Raw genomic sequence first — 22,500 nt, 5'->3', positions numbered from 1 at the left:
TCAGAGTGGATGAGGCGCTGTATCAGTAAGGGATGATCAGTGAATAAGGCTGCAGTGTTGCTTTCTGTCCACAGACTCAATTAAGTCATAGTACTTTAAGGCTGCCATAGTTGTACTATGTTGTTTCCTAAAACCAGACAGTGTATTATTAACAGAAAGTCCTTCAATTGATTGCTGACAAACGTTTAAAGGACTTTAGCCAGAACTGACAGCTTGGACATGGACAGTAATTATTTCTGTGTGTGGGATCTCCACCTTTAAACAGGGGAAGAACAAAGAACGATTTCCATATAAGTGACAATATAAAGATTGAGAGTAGGAGTCAGCGGTGCTGCAATAATGTGGGCTTCAACTTTATAATGAGTGATCAGGAGCTGCTGGTTTAGCGGCATCTACAGGTGTAAGAGCTGTGCACACCTCAGAGATTTCAGCTGATGAGGAATGAAACGCTTGACTAGACACACATCTCTCTGACTGAGCCATCGAAGGGTTCACAGGAGCACCACTGGGGGTATCACACACACAACCAGAAGATATGAAGAGTTCACTGAAACTTCATCAGTGATTGCCCTTCATAATACATGATGGAAGTTCTGTACCGTTATTATTCTCAGTCAATGATTTGACAGTTAAAAGTTGATGAATAATTCAGGTTGCTCGATGTTTGTATAAGGAAATGTTCAGCGTGGCTTTAGGTGGGATCTAATGCTTTCAAAGCTAGCTTAGCTGCTATTGCTAGCGTTTTTCTGGAATTGCCTTCCCTACCTTACATACCCTACCTTTAGCATACACACTACTCACCCTAACTCTAGCATACACACTACTCTAACGCTAGCATACTAACTACTTACATACCCTAACTCTAGCATACAAACTACTGATATATGAAAGATACACTGAAACGAAAAGCAAGTATTAAAAGCATTAGTAGTTGATCCTAACAGCGGCACTGAGGTCAGTCATGTGATGCTCGTCTCAGAGATGTGTGTATTCACTGGTGTTTTACTGCAGGAGAGCCTCGTGTGTGCAGGTCCTCTTCTGTCTGTCTGTCTGTCTGTCTGTCTGTCTGTCTGTGTGTGTGTGTGTGTGTGTGTGTGTGTGTGTGTGTGTGTGTGTGTGTGTGTGTGTGTGTGTGTGTGTCTGTGTCTGTGTCTGTGTGTGTGTGTGTGTGTGTGTGTGTGTGTGTAAAGACGACCAAAAACTGACATCCAAATGATTTATTCCATCCAGCAGAAGAAGTGAACTCAACATGTCTGGCTTTAACTGCAAACATTTATTACAGGTTCTGATGGAAACAGCTGATCCGTCACAGATGGAGCGGGGGAATGGCAGTGGTGCATGCTGGGACAGCACAGAGTAAACGCATGTGTGTGCCATTCCACCGCGACTCCACACACACAGCCCGGGGCATCTGGATGCTTTACACTATGTTATTGGTGTTTCCTTAAAAAAACACTAACAGAAATGATTAATAATCATCATGAACAAGGCATGCATAACGTTTCATCATCAAATTAAGAGCTATTCAAGGACAGCTTTAAAAAACCATATACGGCATTTACATAAATTACATTTGTCCATGTCACCGATTAATAGCTGTCCTCGACGCTTCTGATCAAGGCAAGCTCTGTTAGACGTGTGTGTGTTACTCGACATTAGCATAATCGTGTGTGTGAGTGATGTCACACAGCTTCCCCGTCTCACATTAACACAACATCTACGGTCAGTCGGTCAGCGGTGTGGAGGAGGACCCGGGGGAGAACAGACAGATATGCTGAAGACGGCCACATCAGCGGACTGCGGGTCAGCAGCCACCACTTCATCTCAAAGCCTCGACCCACAGGAAGTGACACGCAGGAGAGGTCAGAGCACTTCCTGTGTATGCGAGGACACGTGAAGAATCATTTACTGATGAACAGGAGACCGGCGGAGGAAACATCCAATCAGAGTCGAGAGAGCTGACGCGTTGCTGTGAATCGAGTCCATGTGCAGAATCACTGCAGTTTCTGATTTGGGTAAGAAGGAATGTGAGAAAGCAGTGTGTGTGTGTGTGTGTGTGTGTGTGTGCGTGTGTGTGTGTGTGTGTGTGTGCTCCTCTAGTCGATGTACTGAGAGAGCCAGCGGAAGCCCTCTCCGTAGCCCTGTCTCTTCAACACACTGCACATGAAGACCTCCAGGGGCCGCGTGTTCAGATCCTTCACTGCGATGGTGCCCTGCGGAGACACACACACACACACACACACACACACACAGAGATCAGGACCTTTATCATCAATCCTCATCTTTCTCATTTCGTGGGTCAAAATCACCTGAAAATCATACTTCATTTTTTTGTCAAGAAAGCTTATTTTATTTCATTTTGATATTTTTTAATGCAATTTTTTGGGAGATTGTTTTATTTTATTATTTTATTTAGCTTTAAATGACTAAATAAATAAATAAATAAATAAATAAATAAATAAAAGCACATTTCTCACATTCTTTCAACTTAAATTCAAATTAACTCACAATTTCATGCATAACCTATTTTCATAACCCTGACATTGAGTGTCTTTGTCGACCTCTTGTGGATATTAATAATATCAGATGATATTTCCTGGCTCTAGATGGGCTTATGGCTCTATGAGCTGTTCCTCCTCAGTGTGCGTTCAGATACACATGTACACATTATAAAATCTGTTTTTTTTTGTAAAGTTTTAGCATTTTTAGTTAGAATGTTGAGCATGTTTAGGTTTTCTATGTGTACTGAAGCATTCCTCACATTCCTCAGGGGTCAGATCTAGCCGAGGGGGAAGGACGTGCCACGATTTTAAATTTCAACCACAAAACTCCTCGAATCCATTATTTTGTGTGTGTGTATTCGTGGTTCGAGTGCAACAGAAGTCCTCTGATGAACATATATTTCCCGGTCAAATGAAACGAATGAAAGCTGGACACATCGGTGTCTTCTCAGCACCACTCGCTCTGTCCAGTCCCAGCACTGCATTACAGCACACAGAGTGAGACACACTGGACATGGGCAGAGCTGAGGAACAGGCTCAGTAGCGCCACCTCGTGACTAAAGCCACTAAGTGACCACTTCCTGACCTACAGTCGTCATCTCGGAACAGGAGCTCCGCTATTCCCGTGAATGAGGATGTGTTAAAGCTCCTGGGAGTGAAAAGTGCATTATCAATGAAACGTCTTATTCTCATGCGCTTCTCAGCACACGTGATCAGTGTAATGCCCAGACACCACAGACTGCAGTGGCGAGGGATTGTGGGATTGAGATGGTGTCGTGTGTTTGGTCACATGGGTGATCCTGCTGAGGGTATTAGGAGAGCCGAGTCCACAGCACAACTATAATGATAACCATACAGTAATATCGGACTGAGCGAATGACAGATAAAAACACTGACAGCCAATCAGAGTCCATCCTGCTTTAACCAGCTCAAGCCTTTAAAGCGACAGGCACACATCTGCAGGAACAGCCTCAGACATGAGCTCCTCATCTCCATCAGCGTCTCTGAGTCCGTCACGCACACACACACAGCTGATACAGTGGCGGATTCAACACACTGATCAGTGGAGGAGTGCGGATGAGGAGGAGTGAGTGAGTGAGTGAGTTAGTGAGTGAGTGTGTGTGTGTGTGAGTGTGTGAGACTGTACCTTGCCTGTGGTCTGCCCGTACAGGCCGAAGATCTCGCGCAGCTTCTCCTCGCTGATGGCCTCGGGCTTGTCGATCTTGTTGCCGAGGATCAGGATGGGCACGTTCCCGATGGTCTCGTCTGTCATGAGTGCCTGTTATTGAGCCCAACACACACACACACACACACGTGCGTTAAACACAGCAGACCCTCCACACACCAGCTCAGGACTCAGCGAGCGTGTGTGTGTGTGTCTGCAGTAATACACCGACAGAGAGAGAGATCAGATGGTGTCTGAGTCCCACAGCAGAGGATCCTGCTCTCCCTGAGCTCTCCTCATGTTAGTCAGAGTCTGTCCTAGCAGCGACACGCCACGACTCTAAATTTTAAATTAAATTTTAATCCTGCGCGTTGCGCAAAAGTTAACTTATCAAAATTGTGGCCTAAAAGTTAATTTACTTTTAAAACTTTTATGGATATTTTTGTTTAAATAATTTTTATTTATATTATTAGGCCCATTTATTCGTTTAATTTTACAGGACTTTTGTGTAGGCTATATTATTCCTTCTTACATAGGCCTGTAATTTGAAATAAAACATTTCTATTTGCAAAATGTTGTTGTTGCTCATTAGTTCTTTAGGAGGTAAGGCTGTGGTCTGCGCTAAAAGTGATAGCGGGGGGCGAGGTGAGTGGAGCGAGCGGGGGGCGAGGTGAGTGGAGCGAGCGGGGGGCGAGGTGAGTGGAGCGAGCGTGGGGCGAGGTGAGTGGAGCGAGCCGGGGGCGAGGTGAGTGGAGCGAGCGGGGGGCGAGGTGAGTGGAGCGAGCGTGGGGCGAGGTGAGTGGAGCGAGCGGGGGGCGAGGTGAGTGGAGCGAGCGGGGGGCGAGGTGAGTGGAGCGAGCGGGGGGCGAGGTGAGTGGAGCGAGCGGGGGGCGAGGTGAGTGGAGCGAGCGGGGGGCGAGGTGAGTGGAGCGAGCGTGGGGCGAGGTGAGTGGAGCGAGCGGGGGGCGAGGTGAGTGGAGCGAGCGGGGGGCGAGGTGAGTGGAGCGAGCGGGGGGCGTGGTGAGTGGAGCGAGCGGGGGGCGAGGTGAGTGGAGCGAGCGTGGGGCGAGGTGAGTGGAGCGAGCGGGGGGCGAGGTGAGTGGAGCGAGCGGGGGGCGAGGTGAGTGGAGCGAGCGGGGGGCGAGGTGAGTGGAGCGAGCGTGGGGCGAGGTGAGTGGAGCGAGCGGGGGGCGAGGTGAGTGGAGCGGTGAGTGGAGCGAGCGGGGGGCGAGGTGAGTGGAGCGAGCGGGGGGCGTGGTGAGTGGAGCGAGCGGGGGGCGTGGTGAGTGGAGCGAGCGGGGGGCGAGGTGAGTGGAGCGAGCGGGGGGCGTGGTGAGTGGAGCGAGCGGGGGGCGTGGTGAGTGGAGCGAGCGGGGGGCGTGGTGAGTGGAGCGAGCGGGGGGCGAGGTGAGTGGAGCGAGCGGGGGGCGTGGTGAGTGGAGCGAGCGGGGGGTGTGGTGAGTGGAGCGAGCGGGGGGCGAGGTGAGTGGAGCGAGCGGGGGGCGAGGTGAGTGGAGCGAGCGGGGGGCGTGGTGAGTGGAGCGAGCGGGGGGCGTGGTGAGTGGAGCGAGCGGGGGGCGAGGTGAGTGGAGCGGGGGGCGAGGTGAGTGGAGCGAGCGGGGGGCGAGGTGAGTGGAGCGAGCGGGGGGCGAGGTGAGTGGAGCGAGCGGGGGGCGAGGTGAGTGGAGCGGGGGGCGTGGTGAGTGGAGCGAGCGGGGGGCGTGGTGAGTGGAGCGAGCGGGGGGCGAGGTGAGTGGAGCGGGGGGCGTGGTGAGTGGAGCGAGCGGGGGGCGAGGTGAGTGGAGCGAGCGGGGGGCGTGGTGAGTGGAGCGAGCGGGGGGCGTGGTGAGTGGAGCGAGCGGGGGGCGAGGTGAGTGGAGCGAGCGTGGGGCGAGGTGAGTGGAGCGAGCGGGGGGCGAGGTGAGTGGAGCGAGCGGGGGGCGAGGTGAGTGGAGCGAGCGGGGGGCGAGGTGAGTGGAGCGAGCGTGGGGCGAGGTGAGTGGAGCGAGCGTGGGGCGAGGTGAGTGGAGCGAGCGGGGGGCGAGGTGAGTGGAGCGAGCGGGGGGCGAGGTGAGTGGAGCGAGCGGGGGGCGTGGTGAGTGGAGCGAGCGGGGGGCGAGGTGAGTGGAGCGAGCGGGGGGCGAGGTGAGTGGAGCGAGCGGGGGGCGAGGTGAGTGGAGCGAGCGGGGGGCGTGGTGAGTGGAGCGAGCGGGGGGCGAGGTGAGTGGAGCGAGCGTGGGGCGAGGTGAGTGGAGCGAGCGGGGGGCGAGGTGAGTGGAGCGAGCGGGGGGCGAGGTGAGTGGAGCGAGCGGGGGGCGAGGTGAGTGGAGCGAGCGTGGGGCGAGGTGAGTGGAGCGAGCGGGGGGCGAGGTGAGTGGAGCGGTGAGTGGAGCGAGCGGGGGGCGAGGTGAGTGGAGCGAGCGGGGGGCGTGGTGAGTGGAGCGAGCGGGGGGCGTGGTGAGTGGAGCGAGCGGGGGGCGTGGTGAGTGGAGCGAGCGGGGGGCGAGGTGAGTGGAGCGAGCGTGGGGCGAGGTGAGTGGAGCGAGCGGGGGGCGAGGTGAGTGGAGCGAGCGGGGGGCGAGGTGAGTGGAGCGAGCGGGGGGCGAGGTGAGTGGAGCGAGCGTGGGGCGAGGTGAGTGGAGCGAGCGGGGGGCGAGGTGAGTGGAGCGAGCGGGGGGCGTGGTGAGTGGAGCGAGCGGGGGGCGAGGTGAGTGGAGCGAGCGGGGGGCGTGGTGAGTGGAGCGAGCGGGGGGCGAGGTGAGTGGAGCGAGCGGGGGGCGTGGTGAGTGGAGCGAGCGGGGGGCGTGGTGAGTGGAGCGAGCGGGGGGCGTGGTGAGTGGAGCGAGCGGGGGGCGAGGTGAGTGGAGCGAGCGGGGGGCGTGGTGAGTGGAGCGAGCGGGGGGCGTGGTGAGTGGAGCGAGCGGGGGGCGAGGTGAGTGGAGCGAGCGGGGGGCGAGGTGAGTGGAGCGAGCGGGGGGCGTGGTGAGTGGAGCGAGCGGGGGGCGTGGTGAGTGGAGCGAGCGGGGGGCGAGGTGAGTGGAGCGGGGGGCGAGGTGAGTGGAGCGAGCGGGGGGCGAGGTGAGTGGAGCGAGCGGGGGGCGAGGTGAGTGGAGCGAGCGGGGGGCGAGGTGAGTGGAGCGGGGGGCGTGGTGAGTGGAGCGAGCGGGGGGCGTGGTGAGTGGAGCGAGCGGGGGGCGAGGTGAGTGGAGCGGGGGGCGTGGTGAGTGGAGCGAGCGGGGGGCGAGGTGAGTGGAGCGAGCGGGGGGCGTGGTGAGTGGAGCGAGCGGGGGGCGAGGTGAGTGGAGCGGGGGGCGTGGTGAGTGGAGCGAGCGGGGGGCGTGGTGAGTGGAGCGAGCGGGGGGCGAGGTGAGTGGAGCGAGCGGGGGGCGTGGTGAGTGGAGCGAGCGGGGGGGCGTGGTGAGTGGAGCGAGCGGGGGGCGTGGTGAGTGGAGCGAGCGGGGGGCGAGGTGAGTGGAGCGAGCGGGGGGCGTGGTGAGTGGAGCGAGCGGGGGGGCGTGGTGAGTGGAGCGAGCGGGGGGCGTGGTGAGTGGAGCGAGCGGGGGGTGGAGGGGTGAACCGTTCCCTGAGCGATGAGCTGAGATTCTCACCGCTACACTCCGCTCACATGCTCTGACACACACTGCTCTGATTGGCTGTGGGTTTAGATTGATTTGAACAGTTGCTGCGCAGTTTAAATTTGAACCCTTAGTTTAACCCCCTGTTTTACATTGTTCAGTTTATATCTGACCCCTGTATTCTGCACAGTGTTTGAATGGACATCGCCTACATCCTCTACATTAGTGTGCACTGCTTTAAGCTGCGCAGTGACTGGAGGACAACACTGGACAGGATGTGGATAACAATATTGTAAAAAAAAAAATTATTAAAATAAATTCACTTTTTAAACAATTATTCATGAATCAGCTCACGTCTAGCTCTGTCTTGGACTCGGCCAGTCTGCCGTGGTCTATGCAGTCCACCAGGAACACGATGCCGTTAATGGCTGGGAGGTAGTTCTTCCACACGCGCCGAGCTGTAGAGAACACACACACACACACACACACACACACACACACACACACACACACACACACACACACACACACACACACACACACACACACCAGTGAGTTCAGAGGGTCTGATACACACACACACATCAGTGAGCTCAGAGGGTCTGATACACACACACTACTCACCCTGAGCGTGGCCACCCAGGTCAAAGGTAGTGAAGGTCATGCCAGCGATCGTCAACTCCTCTGAGGCTGAGGGAAACACACACACACATCAGATCTGACTGAAATCACTGCAGTAAACACACACACACACACACACTGCCCTGCCTAACACTGAGAACAGAAGGCTCGGTCTGGATTACACACTGCACTGTCACAAAGATATTTCAGTATACAGTCAAACACAAGATTATTCAGACTCCATATCATTTCTGAGTGTGTGTATTTATATATACAAAATAAGTATACAGAGCACACACACATATTATGTAAACACAAACTTTTAATTTGGATGCGATTGATCGCAATTAATCGTTTCCCAGCACAGAAAAAAAGGGTAATGAAATCCCTATGAAGACCGGCTCCTCTCAGAGCGGCAGGAGTTCTTCAGTCAGAGCGGGGACAGAGCTCCTCTGTGGGTCAGGGGTCAGGGGTCAGTGACTCTCAGGCTGCTGTCACTTTAAGAGCCAATGCACTGGTCTAATACTCTGATACACACATTTACTCAAGCCAAGACGGTAGCTTTGACAACTGCGTGTGTATTTGCCCATCGAAGCGTAATCAGCAGTGAGAGAGAACTGGTGTGGTGATCTGATGCTGTCTGAGGTGTGTGTGTGTGTGTGTGTGTGTAGTGTTCACTCACTGGGATGTAGTGTGTGTGTGTAGTGTTCACTTACTGGGGTGCAGGGTGTGTGTGTGTGTGTGTGTGTGTGTGTGTGTGTGTGTAGTGTTCACTCACTGGGATGTAGTGTGTGTGTGTAGTGTTCACTTACTGGGGTGCAGGGTGTGTGTGTGTGTGTAGTGTTCACTCACTGGGATGTAGTGTGTGTGTGTAGTGTTCACTCACTGGGGTGCAGGGTGTGTGTGTGTGTGTGTAGTGTTCACTCACTGGGGTGTAGTGTGTGTGTGTAGTGTTCACTCACTGGGGTGCAGGGTGTGTGTGTGTAGTGTTCACTCACTGGGGTGTAGTGTGTGTGTGTGTGTGTGTGTGTGTGTGTGTGTGTGTGTGTAGTGTTCACTCACTGGGGTGTAGTGTGTGTGTGTGTGTGTGTGTGTGTGTGTGTGTGTGTGTGTGTGTGTAGTGTTCACTCACTGGGGTGTAGGGTGTGTGTGTGTGTGTGTAGTGTTCACTCACTGGGGTGTAGTGTGTGTGTGTGTAGTGTTCACTCACTGGGGTGCAGGGTGTGTGTATGTAGTGTTCACTCACTGGGGTGCAGGGTGTGTGTGTGTGTGTGTGTGTGTGTGTGTGTGTGTGTGTGTGTGTAGTGTTCACTCACTGGGGTGTAGTGTGTGTGTGTGTGTGTGTGTGTGTGTGTGTGTAGTGTTCACTCACTGGGGTGTAGTGTGTGTGTGTGTAGTGTAGTGTTCACTCACTGGGGTGTAGGGTGTGTGTGTAGTGTTCACTCACTGGGGTGTAGGGTGTGTGTAGTGTTCACTCACTGGGGTGTAGGGTGGGCACGTGCTGCCCCAGGCGGTCGTCTTTGAGCATGTGCAGTAGTGTGTGTGTGTGTGTGTGTGTGTGTGTGTAGTGTTCACTCACTGGGGTGTAGTGTGTGTAGTGTGTAGTGTGTAGTGTTCACTCACTGGGGTGTAGGGTGTGTGTAGTGTTCACTCACTGGGGTGTAGGGTGGGCACGTGCTGGCCCAGCCGGTCGTCTTTGAGCATGTGCAGTAGTGTGTGTGTGTGTGTGTGTGTGTGTGTGTAGTGTTCACTCACTGGGGTGTAGGGTGGGCACGTGCTGGCCCAGCCGGTCGTCTTTGAGCATGTGCAGTAGTGTGTGTGTGTGTGTGTGTGTGTGTAGTGTTCACTCACTGGGGTGTAGGGTGTGTGTGTAGTGTTCACTCACTGGGGTGTAGGGTGTGTGTGTAGTGTTCACTCACTGGGGTGTAGGGTGTGTGTAGTGTTCACTCACTGGGGTGTAGGGTGTGTGTAGTGTTCACTCACTGGGGTGTAGGGTGGGCACGTGCTGCCCCAGGCGGTTGTCTTTGAGCATGTGCAGTAGTGTGTGTGTGTGTGTGTGTGTGTGTGTGTGTGTGTAGTGTTCACTCACTGGGGTGTAGGGTGGGCACGTGCTGGCCCAGCCGGTCGTCTTTGAGCATGTGCAGTAGTGTGTGTGTGTGTGTAGTGTTCAGTCACTGGGGTGTAGGGTGTGTGTGTGTAGTGTTCACTCACTGGGGTGTAGGGTGTGTGTGTAGTGTTCACTCACTGGGGTGTAGTGTGTGTGTGTGTGTGTGTAGTGTTCACTCACTGGGGTGTAGGGTGTGTGTGTGTGTAGTGTTCACTCACTGGGGTGTAGGGTGTGTGTGTAGTGTTCACTCACTGGGGTGTAGGGTGTGTAGTGTAGTGTTCACTCACTGGGGTGTAGGGTGGGCACGTGCTGCCCCAGCCGGTCGTCTTTGAGCATGTGCAGTAGTGTGTGTGTGTGTGTGTAGTGTTCACTCACTGGGGTGTAGGGTGTGTGTAGTGTTCACTCACTGGGGTGTAGGGTGTGTAGTGTAGTGTTCACTCACTGGGGTGTAGGGTGGGCACGTGCTGGCCCAGCCGGTCGTCTTTGAGCATGTGCAGTAGTGTGTGTGTGTGTGTAGTGTTCACTCACTGGGGTGTAGGGTGTGTGTAGTGTTCACTCACTGGGGTGTAGGGTGTGTAGTGTAGTGTTCACTCACTGGGGTGTAGGGTGGGCACGTGCTGGCCCAGCCGGTCGTCTTTGAGCATGTGCAGTAGTGTGTGTGTGTGTGTGTAGTGTTCACTCACTGGGGTGTAGGGTGTGTGTAGTGTTCACTCACTGGGGTGTAGGGTGTGTAGTGTAGTGTTCACTCACTGGGGTGTAGGGTGGGCACGTGCTGGCCCAGGCGGTCGTCTTTGAGCATGTGCAGTAGTGTGTGTGTGTGTGTGTAGTGTTCACTCACTGGGGTGTAGGGTGTGTGTAGTGTTCACTCACTGGGGTGTAGGGTGTGTGTGTAGTGTTCACTCACTGGGGTGTAGGGTGGGCACGTGCTGCCCCAGCCGGTCGTCTTTGAGCATGTGCAGTAGTGTGTGTGTGTGTGTGTAGTGTTCACTCACTGGGGTGTAGGGTGTGTGTAGTGTTCACTCACTGGGGTGTAGGGTGTGTAGTGTAGCGTTCACTCACTGGGGTGTAGGGTGGGCACGTGCTGGCCCAGGCGGTCGTCTTTGAGCATGTGCAGTAGTGTGTGTGTGTGTGTGTGTGTAGTGTTCACTCACTGGGGTGTAGGGTGTAGTGTGTGTGTAGTGTTCACTCACTGGGGTGTAGGGTGGGCACGTGCTGGCCCAGGCGGTCGTCTTTGAGCATGTGCAGTAGTGTGTGTGTGTGTGTGTGTGTAGTGTTCACTCACTGGGGTGTAGGGTGTAGTGTGTGTGAAGTGTTCACTCACTGGGGTGTAGGGTGGGCACGTGCTGGCCCAGGCGGTCGTCTTTGAGCATGTGCAGTAGTGTGTGTGTGTGTGTGTAGTGTTCACTCACTGGGGTGTAGGGTGTGTGTAGTGTTCACTCACTGGGGTGTAGGGTGTGTAGTGTAGTGTTCACTCACTGGGGTGTAGGGTGGGCACGTGCTGGCCCAGGCGGTCGTCTTTGAGCATGTGCAGTAGTGTGTGTGTGTGTGTGTAGTGTTCACTCACTGGGGTGTAGGGTGTGTGTAGTGTTCACTCACTGGGGTGTAGGGTGTGTGTGTAGTGTTCACTCACTGGGGTGTAGGGTGGGCACGTGCTGCCCCAGCCGGTCGTCTTTGAGCATGTGCAGTAGTGTGTGTGTGTGTGTGTAGTGTTCACTCACTGGGGTGTAGGGTGTGTGTAGTGTTCACTCACTGGGGTGTAGGGTGTGTAGTGTAGCGTTCACTCACTGGGGTGTAGGGTGGGCACGTGCTGGCCCAGGCGGTCGTCTTTGAGCATGTGCAGTAGTGTGTGTGTGTGTGTGTGTGTAGTGTTCACTCACTGGGGTGTAGGGTGTAGTGTGTGTGTAGTGTTCACTCACTGGGGTGTAGGGTGGGCACGTGCTGGCCCAGGCGGTCGTCTTTGAGCATGTGCAGTAGTGTGTGTGTGTGTGTGTGTGTAGTGTTCACTCACTGGGGTGTAGGGTGTAGTGTGTGTGAAGTGTTCACTCACTGGGGTGTAGGGTGGGCACGTGCTGGCCCAGGCGGTCGTCTTTGAGCATGTGCAGTAGTGTGGTCTTGCCAGCATTGTCCAGGCCGAGGAACACTAACTTCCCAGACTTCTTGTACAGCCCTGGAACAGAGATGATCAGTTTAGCGGATGTGTGTTCTGTTCCACAGCGAGGAGAAGCTCAACAAGCCAGTGCTCAAACTAGCATCAGCTTCAGTCCGTTCACACACTTCCTTCCCGGCAACGTGAAGCAATCCTGTCCTAACATACTTAAATAGTTTTAGGCAGATACTTGCAATTAGTAAGCACCATTAAAGGAGTCGTTCACTCCAGAATTAACATTTCCTACCCATATTCCATGGCCGAAGTCCTACTAGCTCCAGTCGCAGTTAATAAGTCCCTGTATAATAACAACCCCATCATTCATAGCATGATTCGTATCTGGAAACAAATCAAGACCACCTTTAATCTTAAACCAATCTCTCTTTTGTTACCCATCAATAGAAATCCCACATTTGCCCCCTCCAGTCTGGATGGAGCCTTTTCTACATGGAGTGAGAGGGGTGTCCACTGTATTGGTGATTTATACGTAGGAGGCGTCTTTGCTTCATTCACGCAACTACAGAGGAAGCATGAGCTGGGGAAAAACAATTTCTTTCGTTACCTTCAAGTTAGGGCCTACGTTCGGAAATACTCGAGACAATTTGAGACTGAACCACAATCTAAAATAGATGATTGTCTGAAATTGTCTCTTAACGAAAGTAAAAATATATCCTGTGTCTATAACAATCTCTTACTAATAAGCTCCCCGTCAACTGAAAAGTATAAAAGAAAGTGGGAAGAGGAATTTGGTGAATCTATTCCAGATGATTTATGGAAAGAAAGTCTTGAAAACATACATAATTGTTCAGTTAACACAAGACACTGTCTTGTCCAATTTAATATCATACATAGACTTCATTATTCAAAAGAGAAACTACATAACATATACCCAGAAGTGTCACCCATGTGTGATAAGTGTCACTCTTCCGTAGCAACACTTCTCCATAGTTTTGTTTTATGCCCAAGGGTTCAATTATTCTGGATTGATATATGTAACGTTATGTCTGAGGTCATAAATACTTCAATCGAACCTGACCCCCTGTTTATCATTCTTGGAATATCGGAGACCTTCAGAAAACTAAGTGTGGCACAACAGCGTTTTATCTCTTATTGCTTCATAATAGCAAAGAGATTAATCCTCATCTTATGGAAGAGTGCAACCATACCTACCTCTAAGATGTGGTTAGAGGATTTAACTAACACACTTCATTTAGAACGGATAAGATATACACTGAGAAACAGGCTCAACTTATTCAATAAAACATGGAAACCCCTCATATCATACCTAAAAACTACAAATCCAGTACAACAGTCCGCATCCTAGCACACAATATAGGACAATGGTAATGGTTTTTGAGTGAAGGTCTCTCCGGGGAAGGGTGGAGATAAATGGGGAGGGGTTAGTCGGGTGGATAGGGGGTTGGGATAGTGTGGGTGATTGTGGTCAGTGTTTTTTTTTTTTTTACTCTTACTTTTGTTACTTTTGTTTTGTTTTGCCTTCTGAATATACCACTTTAAGCTTACTGTTTGTTTTTATTTTTATTGTCTTTGTTGTTTTATTTTGAAATAGTTAAAAAAAAGCTCTCAGAATGTACAAGTGAATTGTATGTCAAATCATATGCTTTAATAAAATACATTTGATTAACAGAATTAACATTTCCTGATGATTGACTCTCCCCCTCCTCATCCCAGATGTTCATGTCTCTCTTTCTTCAGTGGAGAAGAAATGCAGGTTTCTGAGGAGAACACTCCAGGATGTTCCTCCATATAGTGTCTTCAGTGGGGTCCAGCGGGTTTGTAAGGCCCGCTATATTGGTCCAATCTCGGTTCGCCAATACACAGGGGAAGGTTATCACGTGTTCTGTCCTCACTCATGCAAAGTATTGGTTGGTTAAATTTGTAATACATTAATCATATATATTTACTCGTTACTTCATCTGACTCCATAAATGAAAGGTTTTAATGATATCTGTGGATCATTAATCATGAGTGAATGTTTGACTATTCAGTTTAACTCTTCAATGGAAATAATATCAAAGTCAGTTAGAATAATCAAATGTAACAATTTATTATGTCAGGTAAATGCATCATGCCAGTTTCATAATCAATTCAAAGATAATTGATACAAAACATCAAATGCTCTGGAATTCAGAGAAGATGCAAACCCAACTTTAAGAGATACGTGAGGCTAAGAGATCGCTCTCTCTCTCTCCCTCTCAGCCTCACGGGCCGATCTGAAGTGCAGAAGAGGCCTCGATCTCCCTGCTGCGTTTCCTTATATAGTCAGACCTCTTTCACATGGAAACATGTGCTAACAAAAGAAATTCGCATTCAGAGGTAGCACCTCTTGGGGGGGTGAGTGACCATTTGTCTTGAGAGACCACCTTCCCTAGTAAGTCAGCTATCCATAAACTCTTAAAACCTTATTACCTTGTGTTTTACTTATTCTGAGATGAGAGAATTGTACCAGTCGCACTGTGACATTTTAAACGATACCAAACATGAAAATACTCTGTGATAAACATTCACATTAAACTATACATTTTCTTGGGTGAGTTCAGGTGATCATCTGAGCATGAGAGACAGGGGTGAGGGGAGAGGGAACGAGATGTAGATTAGATGACTCGGGGGTGAGACTTCCGTCTCGATGGTGCACGAGGGCCAGTTCAAATGGTGATCTCCAGAGAGGTCCTCTTGTCCTCTCAGGGCCTGGTCACCCCGAAACAGACTGTCCGGCATTTCCTAATTTATCAATTCTTACGGGTCGAAGGTCCAGATGTGAGTCTCAGTGCAGCTTCTTGAGCCCTATCCGGACGGGTTAGCTTTACCAGGGTAGCTGGAGTACTTTACCACAGGACGTCTGTGATATTAATGGCCCTTTGGCACGGGATAAGAGATCTCAGTAACACTAGCCGTAATCTTTACTGACATTACCCGTGATGATCTCTGAGATGCACAGTCAGACGGGCCTGAGAAGCTCAGGTAGTTACTGTACCCCTCCTCTCCGTGCTACACCTGTCCCGTCCGGAGAGGGCTAAAGAAGCTGCACTGAAACTCACATCTGGACCTTCGACCCGCTGGACCCCATTGAAGACACTATATGGAGGAACATCCTGGAGTGTTTTCCTCAAAAACCTTCATTTCTTTTCCACTGAAGACAGAAAGACATGAACATCTGGGATGAGGAGGGGGAGAGTGAATGCTAGTTCTGGAGTGAGCGGCTCCTTTACCCAGATCACAGCGGTGTGCAGCGCATTAATAACAGAGACGCATCAGATGACCTCGTCACGCAGAAGAGCTGTTCTGATTGGCTGTCACAGATTAGAGTCTCTTACACCCCCATCAGACAGGAGGACCCACACCAGTCTAACACAGCCCCGGCTCCTGGTGCTTCACTGACATGTTGAGTTAGGCTACCCTGCGCTTATGAATTGTAATGTTATTTCTGTAACAGAGGACGAGACACGTGTGAAAGCAATAAATAAACTACACAAATGAATGAATAAATAAATAAGTCCACAAAATTATAACTACATAAATAGATATGCAAATAAAAAAAAATACAAATAAATACATTATTACCTAAATCCATATTTCACTAAATAAATAATGTAAATAATTGAATTTGCGAGGAGATAATTAATTAAATAAAAGGCTACCCTGAGAGCTGAGCTCCTGAGCATCTACTCCTGGAGAGAAGACGACAGTAAAGCACGTCCTGTTGTTGATCTGGGTCTCCAGAAGAGACGGACCACAGACTGCTCAGCTTCAGCTCCAGTAATGTAAAGTCAGTGATGCTGAGCCCGAGCTGAGGCTCTTCTGTGCCGATTTACAGTTACGACTCTGCTAATGCGCTAACACTGCTGTCGTTAAACCATCATGTCTGATTATAAGCCTCCTGATGTCCTGAAGATGACAGAAAACTGTTTTTTGTTGTTTCATGTTATTTATTTCTATTTATTTTTAATCATTTATTGTATGTTTAATTTCTATTGCCTTAAAAGTTTTTTGCACTCATTAGTTTAGTGGACTCTGCTACTGCATGTGCTCTATAGCCGTGCTCTACCTTGAGCTCCTCCTGTCTGCTGTGAGAGACGCGTCCCGTCACGCTTGATCAGTACAAAACACATAAAGAGCCGATCGGAACGCCACACACACACACACACACACACACACACACACACTGAAGCACGTGTGACGCTCGCGCTGTTTGCCTACATGAGGACGCGAATGCATGAACTTCATCTGTTTTAAATACTGTACAAGCTTCATGCTCTCAGTGAATCAGACATGCTTTCTGATGAGTAAAATGTTATGTTGTGAAACAGGTCTGGCCGAGAGCATTACTACTCCGATTCTGAAGGGTATGATAACACACACACTCCGCAACACACCCCTAGGGGACACACTGCACACATCTCCAGATTAAACACTACACACACACACACTATTACAGGTGTTGCTGAACAGCCGGCTTCACTCAGACTCTGATGGGGAAACGATCTCGAGAGCGTATGTGACGTGTACAGTGTGAAACACAGGCTGATGAGGAACACACACACACACACACACACACACACACACACTGATGAACTCACCGAGGAACACACACACACACACACTGATGAACTCACCGAGGAACACAAACACGCACGCACGCTGATGAACTCACCGAGGAACACACACACACACACACTGATGAACTCACCGAGGAACACACACACGCACGCACGCTGATGAACTCACCGAGGAACTGCAGAACGCTACTGAAACCGCTGTAGATCCAGTCGAATATGAAGGACATGTCCGGGCCGGGAATATCTGGAAGAGAGCAGGAGGAACATCATCATCTACAGCTGAGCTCAGGCTTCTGCAGGGTCAGCAAGTCACATTTAAGACCTTTAAGACCTTTAAGACCATAAAGATTGGAATTTAAGACCTCCACGACGTATTGCCAAAATATTAAATATTCAAATCAAAGAATTAATTTTATTTCAATGAATTCAGTAATTGAAAAAGCATTCATTTAATTTAGAGATACATCAGTACCCTTCCACACCCAACACCGCTGACTACACACACGTCACACGCACCACACACACGACCAGCGTCGGCCAATAGAGAGCCTGCGTGTGACTGTGACGTGTGGTGCTGCGCAGATTCACTACGTGAAAAGACTCGAGGCCCAGAGAGAAGGAAATGAAAAGTGGAATAAAGTCGTTATTTTTGTGTGTTTTGCGCACAGAAAGTATTCTCGTCACTTTATAAACTTAAGATCGAGCCACTGGAGTCACTTGGACTATTAACGATCTCTTTAATAACTTCTCTGGGCCAGCAAGTTTCAGTCCCTTAGAAGCCTATGGAGGAGTGATCAGCTCTCAGAGTTACTCAGCAATATCTTAATCTGTGTCCCGAAGATGAGCGGAGGAACAGCATGAGGGAGAGCCATTACTGACAGCATCTCCATTTCTGGGTGAACTATCCCTTTAAAGAACATGTTCTCACTGTGTGTTTAACGGCCTGAACACACTTTCAGCTCGGACGACCTCCTTCACACACTCCACACACACACACACACACTAGATATTAACAGCAATATGTATCTTTATCATTACAGACGCAATATTATCAAGAACAAACAAACGTTTCCATAAAGAATAACTGCACATATCAACGAGCATCAAGCAGCGTATGAGGACTGTGGCCATGGCAGCAATATCACACACACACACAGTGACGTGTTCTGTTCATCTGCACACACACACACACACACACACACACACACACACACACACACACAGTGACGTGTTCTGTTCACCTGCACACACACACACACACACACACACACAGTGACGTGTTCTGTTCATCTGCACACACACACACACACACACACACAGTGACGTGTTCTGTTCATCTGCACACACACACACACACACACACACACACACACACACACACACACACACAGTGACGTGTTCTGTTCATCTGCACACACACCAGAGCAGAAGTGAGGGAATGTGAGAGATATGATCATAAACACATGAACTATGGGAGAGTAGCTGGCTCTGTGTGTGTGTGTGTGTGTGTGTGAGTGTGTGTGTGTGCAGATGAACAGAACACGTCACTGTGTGTGTGTGTGTGTGTGTGTGTGTGTGTGTGTAGATGAACAGAACACGTCACTGTGTGTGTGTGAGTGTGTGTGTGTGTGCGCGTGTAGGATCATGATCATCTTGAGAGAGTGTGTGATGAGAGTGTGTGTGTGATGACTGAGTGTGTGTGTGTGTGATGAGAGAGTGTGTGATGAGAGAGTGTGTGATGAGAGAGTGTGTGATGAGAGTGTGTGTGTGATGAGAGATTGTGTGATGAATGAGTGTGTGTGATGAGAGTGTGATGAGAGTGTGTGTGATGAGAGTGTGTGTGATGAGAGTGTGTGATGAGAGTGTGTGATGAGAGTGTGTGATGAGAGTGTGTGTGATGAGAGTGTGTGTGATGAGAGTGTGTGTGATGAGAGTGTGTGTGATGAGAGTGTGTGTGATGAGAGTGTGTGTGATGAGAGTGTGAGAGTGTGTGTGATGAGAGTGTGTGTGATGAGAGTGTGAGAGTGTGTGTGATGAGAGTGTGAGAGTGTGTGTGATGAGAGTGTGAGAGTGTGTGTGATGAGAGTGTGTGTGTGTGTGTGTGTGTGTGTGTGATGAGAGTGTGAGAGTGTGTGTGATGAGAGTGTGAGTGTGTGTGATGAGAGTGTGAGAGTGTGTGTGATGAGAGTGTGAGAGTGTGTGTGATGAGAGTGTGAGAGTGTGTGTGATGAGTGTGTGTGATGAGAGTGTGAGAGTGTGTGTGTGTGTGTGATGAGAGTGTGTGTGATGAGAGTGTGATGAGTGTGTGTGATGAGAGTGTGTGTGATGAGAGTGAGAGTGTGTGTGATGAGAGTGTGAGAGTGTGTGTGATGAGAGTGTGTGTGATGAGAGTGTGAGAGTGTGTGTGATGAGAGTGTGTGTGATGAGAGTGTGAGAGTGTGTGTGATGAGAGTGTGTGTGATGAGAGTGTGAGAGTGTGATGAGTGTGTGTGATGAGAGTGTGTGTGATGAGAGTGAGAGTGTGTGTGATGAGAGTGTGAGAGTGTGTGTGATGAGAGTGTGTGTGATGAGAGTGTGAGAGTGTGTGTGATGAGAGTGTGTGTGATGAGAGTGTGAGAGTGTGTGTGATGAGAGTGTGTGTGATGAGAGTGTGAGAGTGTGTGTGTGTGTGTGATGAGAGTGTGTGTGATGAGAGTGTGATGAGTGTGTGTGATGAGAGTGTGTGTGATGAGAGTGTGATGAGTGTGTGTGATGAGAGTGTGTGTGATGAGAGTGTGATGAGTGTGTGATGAGAGTGTGTGTGATGAGAGTGTGATGAGTGTGTGTGATGAGAGTGTGTGTGATGAGAGTGTGAGAGTGTGATGAGTGTGTGTGATGAGAGTGTGAGAGTGTGTGTGTGTGTGTGATGAGTGTGTGTGATGAGAGTGTGATGAGTGTGTGTGATGAGAGTGTGTGTGATGAGAGTGTGATGAGTGTGTGTGATGAGAGTGTGTGTGATGAGAGTGTGATGAGTGTGTGTGATGAGAGTGTGATGAGTGTGTGTGATGAGTGTGTGTGATGAGAGTGTGTGTGATGAGAGTGTGATGAGAGTGTGTGTGATGAGTGTGAAGGTAAAACAGTAGCAAAACTCGAGAGCACGTAGATGTGAATTTGAGAACTTGTACAATAAATATTCGTACTTGTACATGAACATTTACACTCACAGCTCAAATGAAAACCTGTAAAATAAAAATCTGAAGTTGAATGTTGAAATTTGCACTCGCAGACAATAGTCACAAACCTGTATTCTGAATCTGAAGCTGCAGACGAGTAGACACAAATGTGTAAAATGCCATTCACAGAAATACAACGACAGACACAAACTTGTAATATATATTTTGCGTTTAATCTTACGTTCACATTCGCAGTACTTCCTCAATTAGGCACTTGCAGCTTCTCAAATCTGTCACTGCAATTTCAAATTTCGCGCCTTGACTTTTGCTACTCTTTTCACGATATATCAGGTGCAAAACTAACTTGTGCACTTGAAACTCAGAGGCGGTGAGAGAGAACGGGGGGGCGGGAGGAGGGGGGGTCAAAGGAGCCGTTTTATTGGTTGGCACCTAGCCAATGAAATGGGAGTTCGATGATGTCACGAAACCCGCGTGCACTGAAACACTAACATGGCTTAATGCATTAGACTGATATTAAAATAAATAAACGAAATTATCAAACTCAGTAAACACCATGCTAATGCATACTACAGAAAAGAAGATGAGCACAGAATATGACGTAAAACATATGACGTATGCCATATATATATATGCCCTATATATATATGGTATAGGCTATATACCATAGACTGTAAAAGACACACACACACACACACACACACACACACGTACGTATATATATATATAATTTATTTATGTTTTGTTTGTTTTTGTGTGTCCAACAGTTAGGCTAGGGTGAATATTTAAAACATTTACATTTTTACATTGACTTACATTGCATATTAAGGTATACATTTTACATTCTTATCAGATAATTTAGGTGCATTTTCATATTGCAATGGAATTGGCACATGTATATATATATATATGAAGAGTTCAGATGCAAAAGCCTCTAAATGCCATTTGAAATTTTCTTATAGAATGATCATTTTTATCAAGCTTGTATATTTAAGTTCAGTAATTTCACTTAAATGATAATTAATAGGTAATCGTCACTGCCATTTAAGTGAAATTATTGAATTTAAATATACGAGCATCTGAACTCTTCATATATATATAGGCTATATATATATATAAGCAAATGTGTGTTCAGTGCAAATAAACTTGCTGCCTAGTGTTTTATTAATAAAGTAACAAATTATGTGTTTTTTTTATTGTTTTTAATTTTTATTTTATAACTGTTGGTCCATTAAGCCTCATTAAGCGTTTTCTTGGGTTTCGAGGAAAACGTACAATTAAACGCGTTGCGTTCATATTCTGTGCTCATTTTATTTCTGTATAGGCTGTGCTTTATGGTGTTTCCTGTTTGGTCTTTTAATACCACTGTCTCAATTAAACGCGTTGCGTTCATATTCTGTAAAACTATTCCAGTAAAACTAATGATATTTCATAAAAATATTTTCCAAGCGTTTTAAAAAATAGCTGATACATATGCATACAAATGTTTGCATTGTGGCTGGCGTTGTTCATTGGTGAGGCATCGACCAATAAAATGACTTCATTCCGACCCCAGCCCCGCCCCCGACTCTGCTCTCTCAAGTCTGCATTTACAAGTGCACGAGTGAGTTTTGCTACAGGCATATCGCAAAAAGAGTAGCAAAAGTCAAAGCGCTAGGATTTGAAGTTGTACTGCCAGATATGAGAGGTTGTGAGTGCCGACTTGTGGTTGTACAACGAAACTGAACTAAAGCACAAAGATAAATGTGTAGTACACAATTGTGCCTGTCATTTTGTTTATGTAAATGACACTTTACACATTTGTAACTATTAATCTGCAACTTCGAATTCAAAACACAGGTGTTCTGAGTATTGTCTGTGTGTGCAAATCGATAGATGCAGCTTTTCACATCAGAGCTGCAAGTATAAATTTCAACTTACAAATACAAATATTAATTTTACAAGTTCTCACATTCAAATTAGCAAGCTCTCGAGTTTTGCTACTGTTTTACCTTCATAGATGAGAGTGTGTGTGATGAGAGTGTGAGAGTGTGTGTGATGAGAGTGTGTGATGAGTGTGTGATGAGAGTGTGTGTGATGAGAGTGTGTGTGATGAGTGTGAGAGTGTGTGTGATGAGAGTGTGTGTGATGAGAGTGTGTGTGATGAGAGTGTGATGAGTGTGTGTGATGAGAGTGTGTGTGTGTGTGTGTGTGATGAGAGTGTGTGTGATGAGAGTGTGAGAGTGTGTGTGATGAGAGTGTGTGATGAGTGTGTGTGATGAGAGTGTGTGTGATGAGAGTGTGTGTGATGAGAGTGTGTGTGATGAGAGTGTGTGTGATGAGAGTGTGTGTGATGAGAGTGTGTGTGATGAGAGTGAGAGTGTGTGTGATGAGAGTGTGTGTGATGAGTGTGAGAGTGTGTGTGATGAGAGTGTGTGTGATGAGAGTGTGTGTGATGAGAGTGTGATGAGTGTGTGTGATGAGAGTGTGTGTGTGTGTGTGTGTGTGTGTGTGTGTGATGAGAGTGTGTGTGATGAGAGTGTGTGTGATGAGAGTGTGTGTGATGAGAGTGTGTGTGATGAGAGTGTGTGTGTGTGTGTGTGTGTGTGTGTGTGTGTGATGAGAGTGTGTGTGATGAGAGTGTGTGTGATGAGAGTGT

General features: G+C 49.0%; 1 protein-coding gene across 1 annotated transcript in view; it reads right to left on the bottom strand.

Annotated features, from left to right (window-relative positions):
- Positions 1 to 1,202: 1,202 nt before the first annotated feature.
- sar1b (secretion associated, Ras related GTPase 1B) overlaps positions 1,203 to 22,500 on the bottom strand; it is a 25,374-nt gene continuing 4,076 nt past the window's right edge. Inside the window, exons 2-7 of the mRNA XM_079846761.1 lie at positions 16,862 to 16,936; positions 12,017 to 12,136; positions 7,866 to 7,931; positions 7,596 to 7,699; positions 3,649 to 3,780; positions 1,203 to 2,213 (exon numbers count right to left, since the gene is read on the bottom strand). Of these exons, the coding sequence (XP_079702887.1) occupies positions 2,097 to 2,213; positions 3,649 to 3,780; positions 7,596 to 7,699; positions 7,866 to 7,931; positions 12,017 to 12,136; positions 16,862 to 16,919 (597 nt within the window). The 5' untranslated portion in view covers positions 16,920 to 16,936 and the 3' untranslated portion in view covers positions 1,203 to 2,096. The remainder of the gene's footprint in view (positions 2,214 to 3,648; positions 3,781 to 7,595; positions 7,700 to 7,865; positions 7,932 to 12,016; positions 12,137 to 16,861; positions 16,937 to 22,500) is intronic.

This window comes from Squalius cephalus, assembly GCF_949319135.1.
Source record: "Squalius cephalus genome assembly, chromosome: 17".
Classification (NCBI taxonomy): Eukaryota; Metazoa; Chordata; class Actinopteri; order Cypriniformes; family Leuciscidae; genus Squalius; species Squalius cephalus.
Note: the sequence above shows the minus strand (reverse complement) of the source record. Positions and strands in the feature narration are given on the sequence as shown.